Source organism: Gymnodraco acuticeps, unplaced genomic scaffold (genome assembly GCF_902827175.1).
Source record: "Gymnodraco acuticeps unplaced genomic scaffold, fGymAcu1.1, whole genome shotgun sequence".
Lineage (NCBI taxonomy): Eukaryota > Metazoa > Chordata > Actinopteri > Perciformes > Bathydraconidae > Gymnodraco > Gymnodraco acuticeps.
This window is the reverse complement of record NW_022990295.1, coordinates 4,787,674-4,807,185: the sequence shown is the minus strand read 5'-3', so window position 1 is coordinate 4,807,185 and position 19,512 is coordinate 4,787,674. Positions and strand designations below refer to the sequence as shown.

At 41.7% G+C, this 19,512-nt stretch overlaps 1 protein-coding gene across 1 annotated transcript; it reads right to left on the bottom strand.

Moving 5' to 3' along the window:
* Positions 1–391: 391 nt before the first annotated feature.
* LOC117549854 lies at positions 392–3,743 on the bottom strand. The gene is made up of 6 exons (XM_034221951.1): positions 3,715–3,743; positions 2,956–3,344; positions 2,712–2,853; positions 2,018–2,407; positions 1,548–1,747; positions 392–1,400 (listed from the first exon to the last, which is right to left on the bottom strand). The coding sequence occupies exons 2-6, from the start codon at positions 3,329–3,331 to the stop codon at positions 778–780; spliced, it is 1,731 nt and encodes a 576-aa protein (XP_034077842.1). The 5' UTR covers positions 3,332–3,344; positions 3,715–3,743; the 3' UTR covers positions 392–777.
* Positions 3,744–19,512: the final 15,769 nt, after the last annotated feature.

Below are 19,512 nucleotides of genomic sequence, written 5' to 3'. Positions count from 1 at the left end.
TTTACTTCATGTAATAAAATAATAACTTCATGGTAAGGCTACTAAAAATGACAAGGCTAAGTAATGTAGGGGAGAGTGGGGTAAGTAGTGCCAATTTTACTTAAAGTGCCTTTAAAGCAAGGGGATTACAGTAATGCCTCCAACTAAAATATGTACATATAGTTTAGGATGTTGTGCATCCCTGGGAACAATCACTTCGGATCTTAAATAAACTGTTTGAGAAATATAGCTTTAGAAAAAAAAAGTGGTTTTGTGGCACAACTTGCCCCCGGTGCGGGGTAAGTTGTGCCATTAGAGACAATACACTGGGGTAAATTGTGCCATTGATAATTGAAGTAAAACAGATCATTTTAATCTCACAAACAATAATGCTATATAAAAGCAAGACACATTCAATACAAAATTATTTATTTAATGTTTATTTAAAGTTTTAACAACATCAAAGGCCACTTTAAAAATGAGCAGCAAATCATCTGCATCTGAATCTCTTCACAGATTCGGCCTACTACTGAACATCCCACTTGTCAATGCTGCAGGGGAATGTGAATTTATACTCCCTTCTGGCTGTACCACCAAGTTTTTGTGGTGTGGGTAGTTTCTTGAGCACATCACCTCTAGGGATGACTCCTTCATCATTCTCTCTAAATGTGAAGATGGGCTTTCCATCAACAGACCTCTTATAACTTTGCTTCAGAAACTTTGCACTGATCTCGTCACCTTCAACATTCTCCACCAATCCAACATAGTTATAGCATTTGGATTTTTTACCTGCAAACTTCACAATGACAAAGTCACCAGCAGACAGATCCTTGTCACCATCATCATCATCACTCTGGACATCTGAACTCTCATAATGAGTGGTATCGCTAAGTGGAATCGGAAAGTCACTCTCTTCTGAGCTACTGGAGAGCACTTTCTTTTGGGCTTGGTTGGTTTTGACCCTTTCAGAGCCCCCTTCTTATTTCCACTCCTTTTCTTCTTCTCAGCCCGTTCCTTTTCTCTGCTGTGTGTCTTCTCCAGACCATCTTCTGCCTCATCATTGGTGGTGGAGCTTTCTTCTGAGCTACTGTACACAGCTGTTTTCTTCTTGGTTTTGGTTTGATTTGCAGCTTTCAGAGCCCTTTTCTTCTCTCTTTCATTCTTTTTCTTTTCCTGTTCAGCCTTTTTATCTTCTTTTTCTTTGTGAGCCTTCTCCAACTCCATCTTCTCAGGTGTGTCGGTCACGATTCTTGTTTTCACTTTCTTTCTTACACATTTTTTTTTTCTTTCTGTGGCTTTTGGCAAGGGAAGAATGACTTCTGGAGACACATAACCCAAGTGAGCAGAAGAACCAGATTTGTCACTTGATAAGTGCTCGGGATTTGTCAGAGTGGCAGGTGGCTCTCCTGGGTCTGGATCTGCTTCAAGGAAAGGAAAGGAAAGGAAAGGAACTTATTGTCATTGAACACAGGGAACAACAAGATTACGTGGTCAGGTGGAGGGTAAGCCTGAGCCATGCCACTATGCGCACCGCCACTATTGGCCTACCAGACTTTTTTTTTAAATACCTGTGACATGTGTTGGCTCATGAGATGGTCCAGGCAGGTGAGCAGCTGCACTGGTGGAGGGCTCTTCTCCAGGCAGGTGAGCAGCTGCACTGGTAGAGGGCTCTTCTCCAGGCAGGTCAGCAGTGGCACTGGGTTCATCTTCTGGATTTGCCCTGTCTGTCACCATTGATGGTGCATAGTCTTCTTCCGGGAAGATGTCCCTGTTGAAAGGGTATATGCCTGTTGCTCTGAACCCTGAGGTTATGTTTGTTGGTGACATTGCAGAGAGGAACGCTTGCTTCACAAGTTCCGAGACCTCATAGATTGATACGGTTCGCCCAGGATGTGATCGCATCCACCCATCCATCGCTCGGTTATAATAGGTTTTGAGTGGTCCATAGACAGTTTTGTCTAATGGTTGCAAGCGGTGTGAGGTATGAGGTGGCAGGGTGAGCATAATGACCCCATTCTCTTTAGCAATTGTCACTGACTTGAGTGAGATGTGAGACTCATGGTTGTCCAGAATGAGCAGGACTGGGTGATCGGTGGAGCAGTTGGTGTGGCGGATGAAGTGCTTCAGGAAGATGAGGAAGGCATCTTCATTCATCCATCCAGACTTTGTACAATGACCAATGGAACCTGCTGGTGATCCATTGAGGAGGCTGTCCTTGAAGCGGACATGCGGGAAAATGAACATGGGTGGGACTGCATTTCCAGTGGCGTTTACTGCACAGGCCACAGTGACGAGCTCTCCTCTTTCAGCAGATGTTACTGAACCCACTTGTTTCTTCCCTTTTTCTGTGACAACCTGCTTGGGTGTCTGCACTGTCGTCACACCAGTTTCATCCATGTTGTACATCATGTGTGGAGGGAAGCTGTACCTGAAATGAAATAAAAGGTAGTGCTGATGATCAGAGACGTTTAAAGCAGTTTTAACATACTTGGATGTGGTTGTGTGTGTAAATGTCAGAGGACAGAAGACCCTCTAGAGATGCTGTGCCCTCTCGCCAGGCTGCCAGGTTACCTAGTCAGGGTGTGGGTGGGTGGGTGGGTGAGAGAGAGAGAGAGAGAGAGAGAGAGAGAGAGAGAGAGAGAGAGAGAGAGAGAGAGAGAGAGAGAGAGAGAGAGAGAGAGAGAGAGGAGTGATCATATCAGCATGTCAAAGCCAGATGATTATTAAGTTACCTGTCCTTCACTTTAGAGAGGTTATCAAAGAACTCCCCCACGTTGTGCTTATTAAAGGCAGTAGCTCTTCCAAGAGAGGTTGCTTCAGGAACGCGGCATGCCAAATGGTAGCGTGCTTTAAAGGCGTTGAACCAATCAGGTCCTAGAAAAGGTTAAAAGTTTATCAGCACATTGCAGTTTACATTCAGATAAGTTGAAGTTATCCGCTCCAAATAACTATCCAATAGCCTATACTTGATCTAACCTGCTTTTTCGTCTCTGGTCCAGCTGGCAGGCATGTCAATGCTATTTCTTTGTGCGAACTCAAAAGCCAGTTCACGGCATTTCATGACACCTATGCCATGAAACATTGCTGCTAGTGTCTTAATATGGTCAGCCAGCTCTTTCTCCATGTTCTCATTGAAGACTCGTTTGGCGACTGCTGTTCTTTCATAGCCTGGCTTTGTTACTTCTCCTATTTTTTTCTTATCCATATGTCTTTTTATGGTCATCCTGCAGATCTTCATCTCCTTTCCAACCTGACGTATGGTCTTCCCCTGTTGCACCTCTTTCACTGCTCTTTCCAACTCCTCAAGAGGAGTTGAAACCCTGTCTGTCTTCCTTTTGTATGTGCGTGGCATGATGGATTTTGGTCTAAAATTAAGAATGTCACATAGTTTTAGTGATCAAATGTAAGAATACAATGTACAATAACAATAAAATACAATAAAGTAATATAATCATAAATTGGGGTAAGTTGTGCCACTGGCACAACTTACCCCAGGCCCTTTGGCACAAATCACTCCAAGCCCACCATTTTGAAAAAAATGCATCCCCCAGCTTTTTTGAGCTAGCATCATGCTAACTGTATAGACTCATGGCGTAGCTTACTAAAGCACTAAAACATGTGTGAACTGTTTTTAAAGTTGTCTAAATTGTTCAAACACAGCAATCAAAAAACCTTGATCATAGAAATTTTACTTTGGAGGGCAAAAAATAGTTTTTTTAACTTAAATGTGCTTACCTCTCAAGCCATGTGACTCCCTTCTTTGCAGGATGGTCGAAATGGATGCCTCTTCAAAAATATGTGGTCACATGACCAACTTCTTCTATGGTTTTCTAGATAACAGGGGTGGCACTACTTGCCCCTTGGCACAAATTACCCCACTCTCCCCTAATGCTAACTAACGTGCTCGCTACTCGTCGCTACTAGCTAGGTAGCTAACTTGACTATGCACATGAACATGCACAACATGTATATTACCTATGATATTACCTGATATGTCTGATCCAGCGACTCCTGGTCCTTTCATCAGACGGGAATCGATAGAAGGAGCAAGTGGTATGATCACTTTTATGACTACAACCTGGTACAAAGCACACAGGCATCTTGTAAAAGTGAATTTATTTTTAGCGATCTATAATTTATTGGAGGTAATAAATCAGTTATGAGATCTTCTTCTTCTTCGCTTTAATTACGAGTCTTATTATAAATCACCGAGCATCACTTACGCGACCCAGAATGGGATTTGGGATTTGTAGTCTTTGTAGTAGCATATTTTTCATAGTCTTATATTTCAGCAGTTTTACAACAAAATGTGACTTTTTTGACATGGAAATGATTGTTTAAGATTGACAAACATCATATGTGTAGTTCGTGGCACAATTCAAACGGGATCAAAAGATATGTGTTCTCTCTCCATTGAATTCAATGTAAATGTTTCGCTTCCGGGGTCCCATGGTCCGGAAGTAGATGGGCGTGACTTCGCCTCTCCATAGTAGGGGTGGGCGATACCACAAAATCTGGATTCGATCCGATACCAAGTATTTCAGGGCCAGTATCGCCGATACCGACATCGATACCGATACTTTTTTTTAATGAAAAGCGTCTTATGTACTTTCATATAGGGGAGAGCTGCATGACATGATTTTTGAGCTGAAATAATCATAAATAGACTAAATCTGAATTCATTTTCATGAATAAAGACAGGACAGTTTTTATAGACAAATACACGTTTTACTTTTGCAAATTTAAAGTGCAAACATGAAAAATAACAATACAAAGTGGCCAAAGTAGCGAACTGTCTTCTTGCACACATCACAGTTCGCTAAGTTTTAATTGCCAGTTGTGAAATTGCTCCACACAACGCTGCTCTTTCTCTCAGCCATCATGCGCGTGTGTGTGTTGCACTCGCGAGTCGCTGGCTGCTGCTGTCCTGCCCTGCTGGCTGCTGTCAGTCAGCTTGATAATCGGCGTTCAGACAGGGAGCCTCGAGGAGAAGAGGACAGCAGTGGATAGAGAAGAAAAGAGCATATACTTGTGTTCGTCTGCACATAGTTTTTTGAAGAAATTGACGAGTAGAGGAGACGAGAAAAAAAGTATAACAGTATCGATCCTATTGGCTCTAGTATCGATATTTTGAAACGTAACGTAATATCGGAAGTATCGATATTTTGGGATCGATCCGCCCACCCCTACTCCATAGGCCGATAGGCGATGGCTCCAGAAAGGAGCAATTTCCATAGACCCCCATGTTAAAATGCCCAAATTTACAGCAGAAAAAAACATGTTTCTACCCCTGGCTCCATACATTTTATTATCGATATAGTTAGATTCCACCTTCATGATTATGGATCTGTGAGTGAATTGTTTTCTAACGCGACCCTTTTATTTATATTAGGTCTTAAAGTTTGTGCATACATTAGGGCGTGGTCACATTGAGTGACGGCTCTCTCAAGTGCCTGCCGCTGTTAGCTTCTTGTCTCTCTGCTAGCTGCTCCGTGAAGCTAGCTACAGGGACTCTGCCTGCTCAGCTCATCCAAGAAACACAACTTGTAGCCGGCCGTGGTTGTTTGTTCTTCATGGTTATATATCGGACTATTGTGACTCGCTCTGCGGTTAAAATAGACGGTGGATGAATGCGGTTTTGCGGTAAGTGAAATTCTAGTGCTTTATTTATGTGTTAATGATTTTAATCAGCTACGTAATGAATGGTAAGGCTTGGGTTAGCATGTAAGCTAGTGGTAGCTACATCGGTGCTAACATCCATTACCATGCTGTCATGAACGCACGGTGCTGTTACGTGTACGCAAATTGACGTGCTTGATGTGAACGAGCATTTTTGGTTAAAGTTGCGCATGCTCTATGAGTGCACATACGGGTACTTCTCAGGCATGCTGGGTAATCTGTGACGTTTCACTCTCTCAAAAGTTGGGCCATTTTATCATCATGCGCTAATGAGCAGCTCTCATAGGAATGAATGAGGCCCCGCCTCCCACGCTGTATCCAGTTCTTATTATACATCCATGGACAGGACACGCTTCGTCTCCCGACTTACGAAAACAGCCGAAATCGGCCTGATGTGTCAGGGCCTTTACAGTATGAATGGCCAATTTATGAGGAGATGTATTCCAGTGAAAAAAAACGGTATAATTAATTGGATGTTAAGCAAATTATCTATAGGCCTAATTAAGATTTCTACCATTACAATAAGGTAACACTTGTGTTCCTAGGGAAAGTAAGTCAATAATTCCCTCTGTTTTATCTCTATTGTTCAGCTCCACCATCCGCTTTCTGCTGCCCGAAACAATGCTGATAAGACCAAAACATAAACTAAAAGACCCTAAAACACTTTGTATTACTGAGGGTAGCTGCAAAGTCATAATTCTTGTGGGTTCAACATTACAAGCATACACAAAACTAATGTAAAATTACATTTTGTTATATATATTGATTGTAGCCTCTTTTAAAAGGAAAATCCACGATTTAACTAGTGCTTTAAAATAAATAGTGTTGCATAAAAATGATGGATCATCTGTTGTTCATTTAATATTGAGATCCATTTTCCCCGGCTTTTTAATAAACTCTTATTCCTACTCTTAATACTCAGAAAACATGCAACAATAGCAATCATAATGCTCCTGGAGAGGAACATTATGAACCTTTGGTGATCCTTTGCACAGACGTTTTAGTAGTGACTGGACTTGGAGAAAAGGACTTCCAGTAATCAATAAAAAAAATGGCAAAAGGTAGTTTCTGCCTCTCATTAATCATTTGCACTTCCTGCAGACAATTCCAAAACAGTGACCCATCCAATACAAAGATGAAACATGTTTTAACTGAAACGTGCATCCTGACCTCACTTTCCATAACTTATTGAGGCCATTGGCTACATACTGGTCATTAAATGCATTTCCCACCCCATGTCCAGTCAGAGTCCACATTAAGTAAATATTGACTGACTCCACATGACCAAATTGTTAAATAACTTAAGGTTGATGGATAACTGACTGGCTATTCACAAACCACAGGCTTGCTCTTGTTTTCGTGTTTTGTCATTTACTGTCTTGACATATGGTGGCCTTTATAAAACAGCACTTTCTTCAAACACATGCTTCTTCCTCGTAGAAAATAGTTTAGGTAGGAGTTTGTTTAAGGTGCTTTTTGTTTAAGGACACATGTACTGTACACAAAACACCAAAGCACTTAAGAAAGAGGTTTATTTGATATTTCTCTACATATCTTTTGCTAACTGTAAAATGTAATGTATTAGTTGGTATTCAGAAAGTGAAGTTCAGCTTTTCATCCGCCTAGTCCGATGTAAATCTATATAAATAGACTTAGAGTATTCATAAATTGCTCAAAAGCTGTAAAAGCTGCTGCTATTTTTCAGGGTTTCTTCTATTTCCCTCACTGCATAGCAACCATGTTTACTCGTGCCTATCAACACAGATTCCCAAAGGCCGTTCAGTGCTGTTAAAAGGAATCTGTATAGTCCTTTCTGGCTGTGCACTTATATGGCTAACTTGATGCAGATGTATGATAAGAAAAGTAATTATGCAGGAGAAAAAAACACCCATTCTTTGCGTGGGTATACTGAACAGTAAAACTTACAATAAACTAACGTGGCAACTCTCATTTTCGGAAAAAAACAAAGTCAATGTACGTTTTGTACATTATTTATCGTAAATTGATTAATCATATTCATTCATCAGAATACCTGTATTCGTCCAACAGAGGGGAAATGTACATTCATGAAGAATAACAGATCATTTAAACTGGCTGTTCATTTGTTCAAGAACTTCTGACTCATGTTGATTTCGGTAAACGCAGAATCCGATAATCAAGATCCTCAGACTTTACAGGAAAGTGGAAAAGTTTGATAGTTTTGAGAGTCCATTGATTCTCGACAGAAGACGTCATGTCATGACTGCATGATCATTGGAAACATTGTCAGAAACTGGGGTCTGTTCATTTTTGTCTCTGTTTGATTTGGTTACATAAACGCAACAACTTACTTCAGACAACTATAAAAGCTTGTTTGTTCTTGAGCTGGATTAGACTGCAGATTGTTCTGTTTTGTAAACTGGTGGTACCACCAGCCATACCACACATTCCATTCACATTCATTGACAAATCCTGTCCAGCTCAATCTTTAATCATTAGCTTACACTCCTAGTTGTTTTCAAGTCTGTTATGTAATTGAATTCTGCTGTTTCTGAGACCTTTACAGTGGCTGTCCCGCTCAGCAGGACAAAAGACGAGGACAGCAGCGGCCATATATGGGCAAGGATACTGTGTCATCTACACAAACTGCTTTCTTCCACTTTTCAGCTGTCTTTTATCCGTCCTGGTATGTGTATCTGTTTGTTGTTTGTCTATTTTGCACCTATTTGTTTCCAATTATTTGTATGACAATGTGCGTTCATTTGTTTTTGTCTGAGACTCTGAGAGCCAGCTATTTGTTTATGTATGGAGGGTCTTTCCCATGCAGTCACGGATGATGTCATGAGACTTTTGACCGCTGAATACATTGATTGATCGATGCTCAAATAGTCATTATTTACTGTTACAGCCTGAGTTTTGCTACTAAGCTGCAGTGACATTTCATTTTATTATTTTAAGATGTCTAAGGCAGTGTTTCAGAAAGATCTCTCTGTAGTAACGGGAAGAGTCGAATCAAAAACGGCATGTCTATAATCACAGACTCTTTATTTATTGGGCAGCAAACAGACGGAGGGGCCACAAAGTCAAGGCTGTTATCATTTGGATTCATCTTCAAAAACACCCATGCTCACACTCACACGCTTCCCAGACACTGTGGTGTGGCCTGCCCCTTTAGAGCTGTGAAATAAAACATCTGTGACAAACTGCATCAGAGTGGAATGCACAATCACAGCTTGAAATGCGTGAAACTTCAATAATCTGAAATGTTAAAGATGCTCTCTTTCCCGGATTTAAGGGAGAGAGATCTGTGTCAAATATGTGGAGCTGAACAGTGTGTGTGTGTGTGTGTGTGTGTGTGTGTGTGTGTGTGTGTGTGTGTGTGTGTGTGTGTGTGTGTGTGTGTGTGTGATGTGCCAGAGTTCATCCATTAGATTGGGTTCAGCTGCTGTCAAAATGTTACCTTATCAGTAGATTTCAGTCAAATCGAAAATAAAAACTTCACTCCCAACTTGATATATTTCCCAATCCATGTCACCTTGAAATTGTTGAGTAAACTTAGTTTTCTTGCATGCCTCCACAATAAACGGAAAAAAAACAGCAACAATTATTGATAAATTGAAGTAAATGGATATTTGAAATCAGCAAAACGATATCAAAACACGAGTATTCACTGTAAAACAAGTAATATAACTATATACAGTATAGTTCCCCAACTTCCTTCCAAACAGAGCATTTTCAGACACAGCGCAACCATAGCACTCATTAAGGTTTCATATTTCAGTGGACGTCGTTGAATTAAGACATATTATAATATAATATTCTCTCCTCTTTTAACTTTGTAGTGCTCTCCACCAAATCCTGAAGATAAATATATGTCTTTTGACCTGCTAAATATTTAGCTATGTTCACCAGCTGGTAGTATCTGTGTCTGTCCGGTCAGGTCAAGTAGCTTACAGTGGGTTTGCAGCTTCAAAATCTCTTTTTTTATCCAAACTATGTTACTCCTGCATGAATAATTTATATCTCCTCTCTTGCCACCCTTAATCTTAAACCTGGCTGCCGAGACTGAGAACCATTGATCCATTTTTATCCGTCAGAACACTTAATGATTGCTAACCAAACACAGGGTTGCACACATAATTAGTAGAGTGCAACAGGGACAAAACTAAGATATTCTTTATCATTTAGCCACAAGCTACACAAAACCTTCCTTCCAGGTTTCAGCTTCCAGTCACCCCAAAGTCACTCCTGAGATAACCAGGAGGAATACTTGTGTGAAGACTTTTTCCACCATATCTTGTTTATAAACCAAATTATTGCATTGCAACACGATCTACTGCGGGACCAAAGGAAAAGGACGGTACAAACTTGTATAGCAGACTTTAAAATTGTTTAGTGAAGTGTTGCTTGGCCACTCTCCTTGCTGGAGCTACTTGTGTCTGTTTTTTGTCTGGGCGAGAGCTGCTGCTCTCCGTTTCCTTCTCTCCTTCTCCCTGCTGAGGTAAAAATGAGTCACTGAGTCAGCAGCTGGTCTCCGTCATTCCCAATATCACCCAGAATTCCACAGGAGACCAGCTGCCGGATCGCTACTCTCTGACAACATCACTTCCCCTTTGCCCTTCTATGGACATGTTCACTGCTGACAATCCATCCATCCATCTTCTCCCGCTTATCCGTGGTCGGGTCGCGGGGGGTAGCAGTTCCAGCAGAGAGCCCCAAACTTTCTTTCCCTGGCGACATCAACCAGCTCTGACTGGGGGATCCCAAGGCGCTCCCAGGCCAGCGAAGAGATATAATCCCTCCATCTGGTCCTAGGTCTACCCCTTGGTCTCTTCCCAGCTGGACGTGCCTGGAACACCTCCCTAGGGAGGCGCCCAGGTGGCATCCTAACTAGGTGCCCGAACCACCTCAACTGGCTCCTTTCGACGTGAAAGAGGAGCGGTTCAACTCCGAGTCCCTCCCGGATGACTGAACTTCTCACCTTATCCCTAAGGGAGACACCAGCCACCCTGCGGAGAAAACCCATCTCGGCCGCTTGTATCCGCGATCTCGTTCTTTCTTTCTTACTGCTGACAATAAAGCCGGTAATTACAAGATATATGATGATTAGACTCATGTTCATGCCGGCCCATCTGTAATTTACATGTTTTTGTTTCATTTGTTTAAACAAACCCTGTGTGTTCGGCCTCAAAAAGTATATAATGTTGCTAATTAATTTTACTGCAGCCTTGTCAGTTTGTTTTCCCGATATAAACCACTGAAGGTGTACATCATCGAAATCGGTGATATTTGTCTCTCAGAGGCCACCTACATCAGCAGGAATCTGGCCTCGACAGAAAGGCAGGGGTTTCAAATAAAACACTCTTTTATGAAGTTAAAGCATCAAAGGAATCTTTAAAGACCTCCATGCATTAAGGCACAGTGACTTTAATCTCAACAGTTGCTATGTATTATATCAAAATCCCACAAATACTCCATACGTGAAGGCCAAACACATTGATGCATAGCAGCTTGATATTGGGGTTGTTTCAATCACATATATACTGGCATATTGAATCAAGAGTCCTGATGACTCTATGCTTGATGCTCTGTTAGGCAGCAGGACAACTAAGGCAGAGTGGTGCTTTGAGCTAAATGCTAATGCTAGCACGGCCATGCAGTCACATGACAGATCTTACATGTTGATGTAGAGCAGTTTACCATGGTTACTCACTATGTTTTGCCTGTTAGCATGCTACATTTGCCAGATATCATTTAACAAAAAGTGCAGATGAGGTTTATTAGATGTATAGGTATTAAGGGATTAAGGTCTACAAAGTTATCAATTCTTCCTGACGGGGACGTAAACGCTCTCCCCGCATTTAAAGCCAAACTATCCAACAGTTGTCAAGACGTCACAAAAAATTACTTGACTTGACTTGAGATCTCCAAAGATTCATCCTCTTATTAGCATGAAAATCTGTACAACAGTTATTGTGATATTTCAGTCCGGGCCAAAGTGGCTGGCCAACATTGCCACCACAAGGGCCTCGTATTTACAAGGCAGCTGTACTAAGTCTTGGAATGGAAGATGTTGACAGGCTGCAATTGGTCAATTTTATTTTGGCCCAGGAGTTAGAGCTCATAGTAAATACTTGTACTTTTTTATTTGACGGCGTAGAACAAAAAAACGAATAATAAAAACAATCGGGATGTCTCCATATTTGTCAGGGCTGTTGATTACGGATGAGTGGATTCCATCATTCAATGTTTAAAATGAAGTGTTTAGTTTTCCCATTCCTCTGGCTGAGAGGACAGGCAGGTCTCTGTGTGTAAAGGGAGGTGTTGTGCCATGTGCTGCTTATTTGAAGAGTCACTTTGAAGGCATGGCAGTGAAGATGAGTGCTGGAGCCGTCACTGCTTCCTGACAGCTCACACTCCTAACAGCCCTTTCTGCTAGATGTTTATCCACTAAGCCATGTGGAAAATACAGCCTGAATTCTCAGAAAAAAGGCGGGTTTCTCTCCATCCTTTCACTGGTTTTGTTTTTCAGTTGGAGAACTGTTTGACCTACCTGAGGGCCTTCCTCCACTTATTCTTGGGCAGTTTATCGCTCCGCCTCATCTTTCCTCTTTGTTTTTAAGAAAAAGAAAAGCCAGTGGAAAGACTTGAATGTGTTTTGCCATCTAGAGAGAGGGAGATCGAATATCTTCATTGGGCATTAATTGTAGATTAGAAAAAAAATCCAGCTTTGTTGACTTTGGCAGGCTGAAGATGTTTTAGCATTAGAGCACAGGGCACCATTGTTTGTCAATTCAATAGTGGGCCATGTTGCCTGAAGCAAAGACACTCATTGATCCAAAACATTAACTTTTAGGATGACTAGGCACAGTTTACTTCAGCAGATCGTTCCTTCTCATTGCAAGTAGTCACTAATAATGACCAAAAGCTTTGCAGAAAAAAAAAACCTTTAATGGAAGCAATTATCTACTTCTAGATAGCATTGTTATTTATATACAAAGTAATGTGTGAATTTTCCCCTGTGACTTTATGTTAAGAAAAACAAAAAAATTAGCAATGTTGATAAGCAGCATATTTTTGAAAAATAAATGTAATGTAGCCATTTCTATTACCACTCTATGGTAGTATTCAATGTTGGAGGTCGAGTTCGCAATCAACATCCTGAATTCATGTTTGAATGGTCCAATGGTCAAATGTTCATGAATGACATAAGGGTGGACATTTGTTTCACTTTCTGTATTTAGTTAAGATAACATCCATCTTCTCGGCAGGATAACCATCTCTCTTTACTCCATCGGCGTTTGTGTGGATGAACGTGGTATAAATCGGATCACTGTTGCAATCATTATTGGCTTGCGAGTTTGTTTCACTGCAGTGTAAACAGATAAATCAGTTGCTCTTCAGTTGTACTTTCAACAAAGTAGCTGCGCAACTAATGTCCTGTGGTATTTTATCACACAAAATTAATGGGGATGGAAACCAGGGCTTAATCTTACATTAAGTATATCAAAAAGCTAGATATTTAAAGCATTTCTCCCAAAATATTAAACTATCTCTTTAATCAAATGTTAAAAGTAAAGTGAACACATCAGTCCTTGATTTGAAAGTTTCCATCTTCATGCCAGAAGCTTTTTCAGTCCCATCAAGAGACGTCATTTCCAGTCAGAGCAGATATCAACCATGCCCCTGTGTAAAGAGTTCTTCCTGAGTTACTTATTAATGATGTCTGGGTTCTGCCATGCTCTGAGTGAATGCTGATTGTCTGTAATTGCTGATCCATTAACACAAACGATCACTTAAGTGTAATTGTTTCACTGCAGATGGTTGATTGTCTTAAGGTCTACATTAACAACCGTTACTGATAATCAAGATATTATCGTTGGATGTTGACTACCGTTGCACATTATATTCTGATGAGGGCTATTATAAATGTTAAAAGGAATGTTCTGGTTCTCGAGGGGATGTACAGAGACTGAGCGACCCCTCCCTGTGTGAGAGCTGTAGTGTTTGGCTTCCAGGCCTTGAATCGTGACACCATCGCTCTGCAACTAGCCAGACTCATTCTCTCTCTCATTGGACTTCAGTGACTGCTTTTATTATAGTCTTGCATATACTTTTTCACAGCTCTGGTGAGAAGGTGAATAAATAAGTTAAAAGCTCACCGGGAGAGGAACAGGAAATCCTTTTATAGCGTCCTTCTGAGAAGTGAGAAAGAGAGAAAGTGTCTCATTGGAAACTTTCAAAGAAAACTCTCTTGATTCTGAGGTCCTTTAATTATGACCTTCTCTCACCCTGGGTCTGTTCTGTCCAGGGGATCACGTCACACCTCATTATGAATATGCTGCAGTGAGATCAGTCAATAAATACGCCGACAAAGAGCTATGGAGCCGATCTTGCATATATCACCTAGTCTGAATTTAGACTAATGCAAATAATATCTAAACGGCAGAAGAACACGCCGCGACATCTGCTCCTTCCTTTCTAACTTTTTTCAGACAATATCGGAAACCCTACGACTGAAAACACCTTCGCCCAATCACCTGGTCCTCCTTAACAACCCCACTGTAGATCCGCCAGCTTGAGCTCAGTCTTTCTACGATACTTCAGCTGGATCTGACAACTTGTTTTTCATTGTTGGTCCAATTTGAAGGAATTTTCTCAACAGCCACCTCTCATGAAAGAGCCACTTCTTCACTTTCCAAAAGCAACAACATGCACGTGTTGATTCTCTAGAGCTGACAGTGTCGTGCCTGTATCAAATTGATTTAGGGCCTTCTTTTCTGTTTAACATAATCAGAATATGGAATCAATATGTAGAAAAGGGCAACCAATCATTTTGTTTGGAAAAATGCAAGTCTCTCCCTCAGTCATCTGTTTGTCATTTCTGCATGTGTATTCCTAAAAGTGTACGTACACAGACTGTTGCTATGTAGACAAACTGTTACAAGCCCACAGCTGACCATTAGCAGGGGGAGCATGTCCAAGTTGGCAGCAGGTCAAATGGCAAGGCTAAGTCAACAGAGGACAGGGGGAGTGAGGGGAGGACGAAGAGTCAGGAGAGAAGGCTTTGAGTCCCACAGCCCAGAGGAGGGATCAGGCCTCTCTGCAGGGCGAGTGACTGACTGGTGTTTGGATCCCTCACAGCCGTGAAAACGAGTGCAATCCAAACCATGACTGGAAAGATACTCCACACTTGTATCATTGACAGGTGTGTGTACTGATCACACTTGTTAAGTCAGAAGTCACATATGCACATGCTTAAATACAGACATGTGCATATCAAAATGTAGTTTTACTTATCCTGCATTATGCAAATTGAAGCTTTCCTATGCAAAAAAACGGAGTAAAAATAAGCATGTTTGTGCTTTTTGTTAGGAGCTACTTATATTAATTATTTTATAGATTTGCTCTCCTTGTTTTGACCAAAAGGAAGCGTATTTGTAGAAGGGAAAAGAGCAAGAACTGGCTTGGTCTATGATAGTTTACATGCCACTGAGAAGACAAATTGTGTAGACACATAGAGCTGAGACAGGAAGTTCTAAACCAAACACAAGAGGAATATCTCACCTTAATGCTAACCCGTAGCTGACCCTGTGCCAGTTTCAAGTTTGGACAAACAGCACTAAAATTAGAAACTCAGGGGAACTGAGAGGACTGTGTTAGGTGAAAAAGATGAGCTCCTGACTCTGGTTATTTCTACCCTCACTTCCTGTAGTCTGGGGAAAGTAAGCTCCTTCAGATAGTGTTTTTCAGTCTAGCTGCGTAACGCTTTCTATAGCAGTTGCTTTCTTCTTATGTCATCCATCATGCGCATCCCACATGATATAATGTATCCTTGTTGCTAAAAGTCAGCTGAAAGATCAACCCATATTTGTTTCTGTACACCAAGCAGATGCCTAGAAGTGAAAACAGACATCATATTATAAGACTCAGAAAATGAAGGCATTTTACCAAAGCTCGCTGAAACAAAACAGATTTTAGCGAGCGCAGGGAAACACAGCGTGATAACAATAACTTTTGTGACTTTCCTTGAACGAGGTATCACTAACCACAGCAGGAAGGACAGCTATGATTCGTTCAAAAGTATTACATCTTGTCCCTTCACAGGCTGGAATGCCGAGGATAGCCATGATGCAGGGACTGGGAAGTCTTAAATCACCAACAGGAGCTTGCTTCTATTCTGCAGACTCATGCTTTCTTCTCTGTCTCTAATTTGTTGAACTCTTTTTCCCATCATGCCTTGGCCTTAGTCTTCTGTTATGCAGAAAGCAGCCATGCTGTCACTTGCCTTAAAGCTGCTCTAATTAATATTTTGTTTATAATACCAATGGATCAAATTAGTATAAGTAATGAAAATGGTTGTCAGGTCTACGGAGATATTTAGTAGCCAATGGCTTTGGTTTTACAGTTTGATTCAGTCTTATCACTTTGATACGTTTTTATTTCCAGAAGTATGAAACAGCTTTTTATGGATTAAAAACTATGATGATCATATTGACTCGTAAGCTTGTTGTGCTGCCCCTAAGTGGCCAACACGTTGTAATAGTTTTATTGTATCCCTACAGCAGTGGCGGCGCCAGAGTATTTTTGTTGGGTAATCTATGGTAGGGCTAACCCATACAGTGGTGGGGCTCAAGTCAGTATTTGCAATGTAATTACATACACGCTATATCGCTCCCCTTGACAGTGAAACGCCACACGTGAGGTTTAGATTATTTCCCTGTCTCAATCAAAATGGAACAGTATGAAATAAAACGGCACATTTGTCTTGTAGTAAATAAAAAGGGATCACTGTGAACGTGACGTATGATAGTACACGTTGAAGATTCAATGGGGATACTGAATTGCGGTTCCGACTGATCTCAATCAGTAAGGCATGACGCAGACCCAACGTTTCGTTGCTCTGATTGGCTGTAGGTCTATTCAAATTGCATTCGGAGGCATTTTGATCTGACCGGCCGCGCTGATATTATAACGCCAGAGAATGTCCACACCTTAGTGTATAAAACTCCCCCACTACTTATGGCGCGTTTCCACTGCAGCGGGTAGCCCCGTTTAAGCGTCCTTAACCGTCCTCAAGCGGCCAGGCCGGTTTTTGGTGGCGTTTCCATATAGCCTAGTACCGGCCAGCGGTACTTTTTCCCTCTTTTTCCGGCCCTCATAAAATCGTGGTTCCCTCAGACCAGGGCAGGGCTGAACTAGTGACGTCAACACTCTCGACTGCTGATTGGTCAGAGAGAATCGTCACAAGATTGCGCGCGAGTTCATCCCTAGCGTCGCATATATATCTAGAAGCAAGCTTGCCAGCATTTTTATAAACAGCATTTTGTAAACGGATGAGCTACAAAAATGGCTACGTCTAATAAGAAAAGCACACCGTGGTCGACCGAGGAGGTGACGACGTTCCTACATCTCATTGGGATGATCAAATCCAGCGGGAGCTCGCCGGAACAACTCGAAATGTAAACAAAAACAAAGCCGATCGCCCCGCCTACACTGCGTTGCTACCCCAGGTCCTAAACTGTAATGGAAATGCGCCACGGCCTCGGACGGCCAGGCGAGGCAGCCCGAGGCCTGAGCGAGGACGCTTAGGGACGCTTACAAACGGGGCTACCCCGTTGCAGTGGAAACGCGCCATTAGACTATTCATTGCAACCCCTCTTCTAGCATAAGCCCGAATGATCTCAACCATATTGCATCAGTAACGTGCACTTGTTGTTACAGCAGGATCAGTTTGTGTGTTGTGGACACGACACGACGTGTTTAGCATTATAAATAGTTCATGGGTTTTTGGGAATCAATCAAATCAGCAAAAGTTACTCCAAAATATATGTGCAATTATATTAGGCTCACCACTACCTTCCAAAAAACACAAACAGTCTTTTAAGCACGAGCTTTCTCTGTCTACATGCTAATGTTTAATTGAGATGACATTGGAGCAACATGCAGAGCCCGTTTGAGGTGGCAGGAAAAACACAGCAGGCTGCCAAAGGACTGTATATCCTATATTCTGTTGGTTTAGGTTTGGGGGGAGAAACATTATTTAAGTCAGATTTTTTTTTTAAGAATCTTGTGTGCCTCTTTCTCGGAGCATACACAAAGAGACTGCAACCACAACATCCCTCTCTTTCTCTCTGCACATGTAGGACTCTCAGCCACAGTGCTCCAGCCTCAATAGACATCTCGAATGACTGCTGTCAGCATGCTCATTAAGTATTTCAGTCTGGGTCTGTTTAAACAAGCTCCTCCGGCGACACCAATTCCAATTCCCGGCCGCGGGATAATTTGTTTATCTCTGCCCAGAAACATGCCTTGGTCCATTTAAAGGGTGGTCAAACATACTTATTGTTAGGGAGAACAAACACTGCAGGACATGTTATTGTTAGCTTTCTTGGCTCTTTGCGGGGAAAGGATACACAATTGCTACCACCTGCTTCTGTTATCACCTAAGAATAATGTAGTACGCTGTCAAAATGTGGCTACATTTCTTTTTGTAAATTCACAGAAAGATTTAAATCTTATGTCAGTTTAGATTTACATTGTAAGGGTAGCAGGTAGAGTATTCCACCGTGGACGTACTGCTAATTCAGTCAGCAGATCCCTGAAGCCTCGATACTGCTGCTGTTATTCAAAGTTAATATTGACTGGTATTTCCAAATTGCACCAAACTCAAGACTGCACATCATTTGGTCCCCAGCAATACAAAGGCCAAGTGTAAAGTAGATTGTAGTATGCCAAATAAAAACATAAACACACACACACTCCTTGTTAAATTTTCTAAACGAAACACTGAGCTTTTTTTGCCCAATAGAGAAATGTAATATCCTGTTTAATTACATTAAAATACATGTCACTAAGTCCTAGTCTATTAATCCAAAGCAGATTATGTAGATGATCTAGCTATAAAGACATGAGGTATCCTCACAGGTCTAGACAGGGGGACATACCTGTCTGTCTGAGTCCAATCGTAGCATGTCATCAGGCCAAGGACATCAATGTCCTCTAATGGCAAAACCTGCAGTCACAGATTCTCTGAATACTTTCTATTTCTGCGATTTGAGACATCGTGTGTTTTTGTAGTGAACCATTCACTCAGTGTCCCGACCAACAGGATGGTGAAGAGAGACTTTTTTTTTTTTTCAGGTACGCTGAACATCTACATTGCCCATTCATTTCACTCTCCATAAACATTGAAGAACCGCTTTACGGTCAGTAAGACCAGTCTAATAAGACTACCGTCTTTCAAAACAACACTGGATACCGTCTACCCGGGATGATTACCTTTACAGCCTGAAATGTGGCTTTGAGGACAGAGACATCTTTCAATGCTGCCCGTCATCTCTTTCTATTTTGCCCCATACTCAATTACAAGCATCCCCCTCTTACCAAACACACACACTTAAGCACTTTTTGGCCAATGGGTAATCCGAAACCTGGGCCACATAGTGCACCCCTGAGTGTTTTTGTCTTAACTGCCAACCTCCAAACCTTCATGAGTTAGAGGTGATAGAGACAGTCTTAAATGCAAGACGTCCCAGAGGTGGATGGGAAAAAAGTAGCTCTGACATGCTGTATTTTGCTGAGTGCTGAGAGATACTTCAGTGCTCGCCACGGCACGAGTCGCCTGTGGAGAGCACTTGAGTTACTAAAGTGAGATCCTGCTTCAACTCCCCGTGGGAAACAGGGTGTTGAAATCTCGTCTTCAGTCCAGGACAGGTTGTGCCCTTGTCACAACACTCGTACCGAGCTAGATGATTTCCTTTGGGCACTGCTGGGGTTGTTAATGTGGGATTGTCATGTAAAAAGTAGCAGCAGACCTGCATTTAAAATGTTTGAAAAGGCTTGCGGTTTCCATCCCTTTATTTATTTCCAAAA

Excerpts from the sequence above, each read along its gene's own strand:
- LOC117549854 (XM_034221951.1), bottom strand. The coding sequence starts at position 3,331 with ATGCCACGCACATACAAAAGGAAGACAGACAGGGTTTCAACTCCTCTT. Across the intron at positions 2,854-2,955 it reads GACCAGAGACGAAAAAGCAG|GACCTGATTGGTTCAACGCC; the intron begins GTTAGATCAAGT and ends AACCTTTTCTAG. Across the intron at positions 1,748-2,017 it reads GAGTCTCACATCTCACTCAA|GGACATCTTCCCGGAAGAAG; the intron begins GTCAGTGACAAT and ends CCCTTTCAACAG.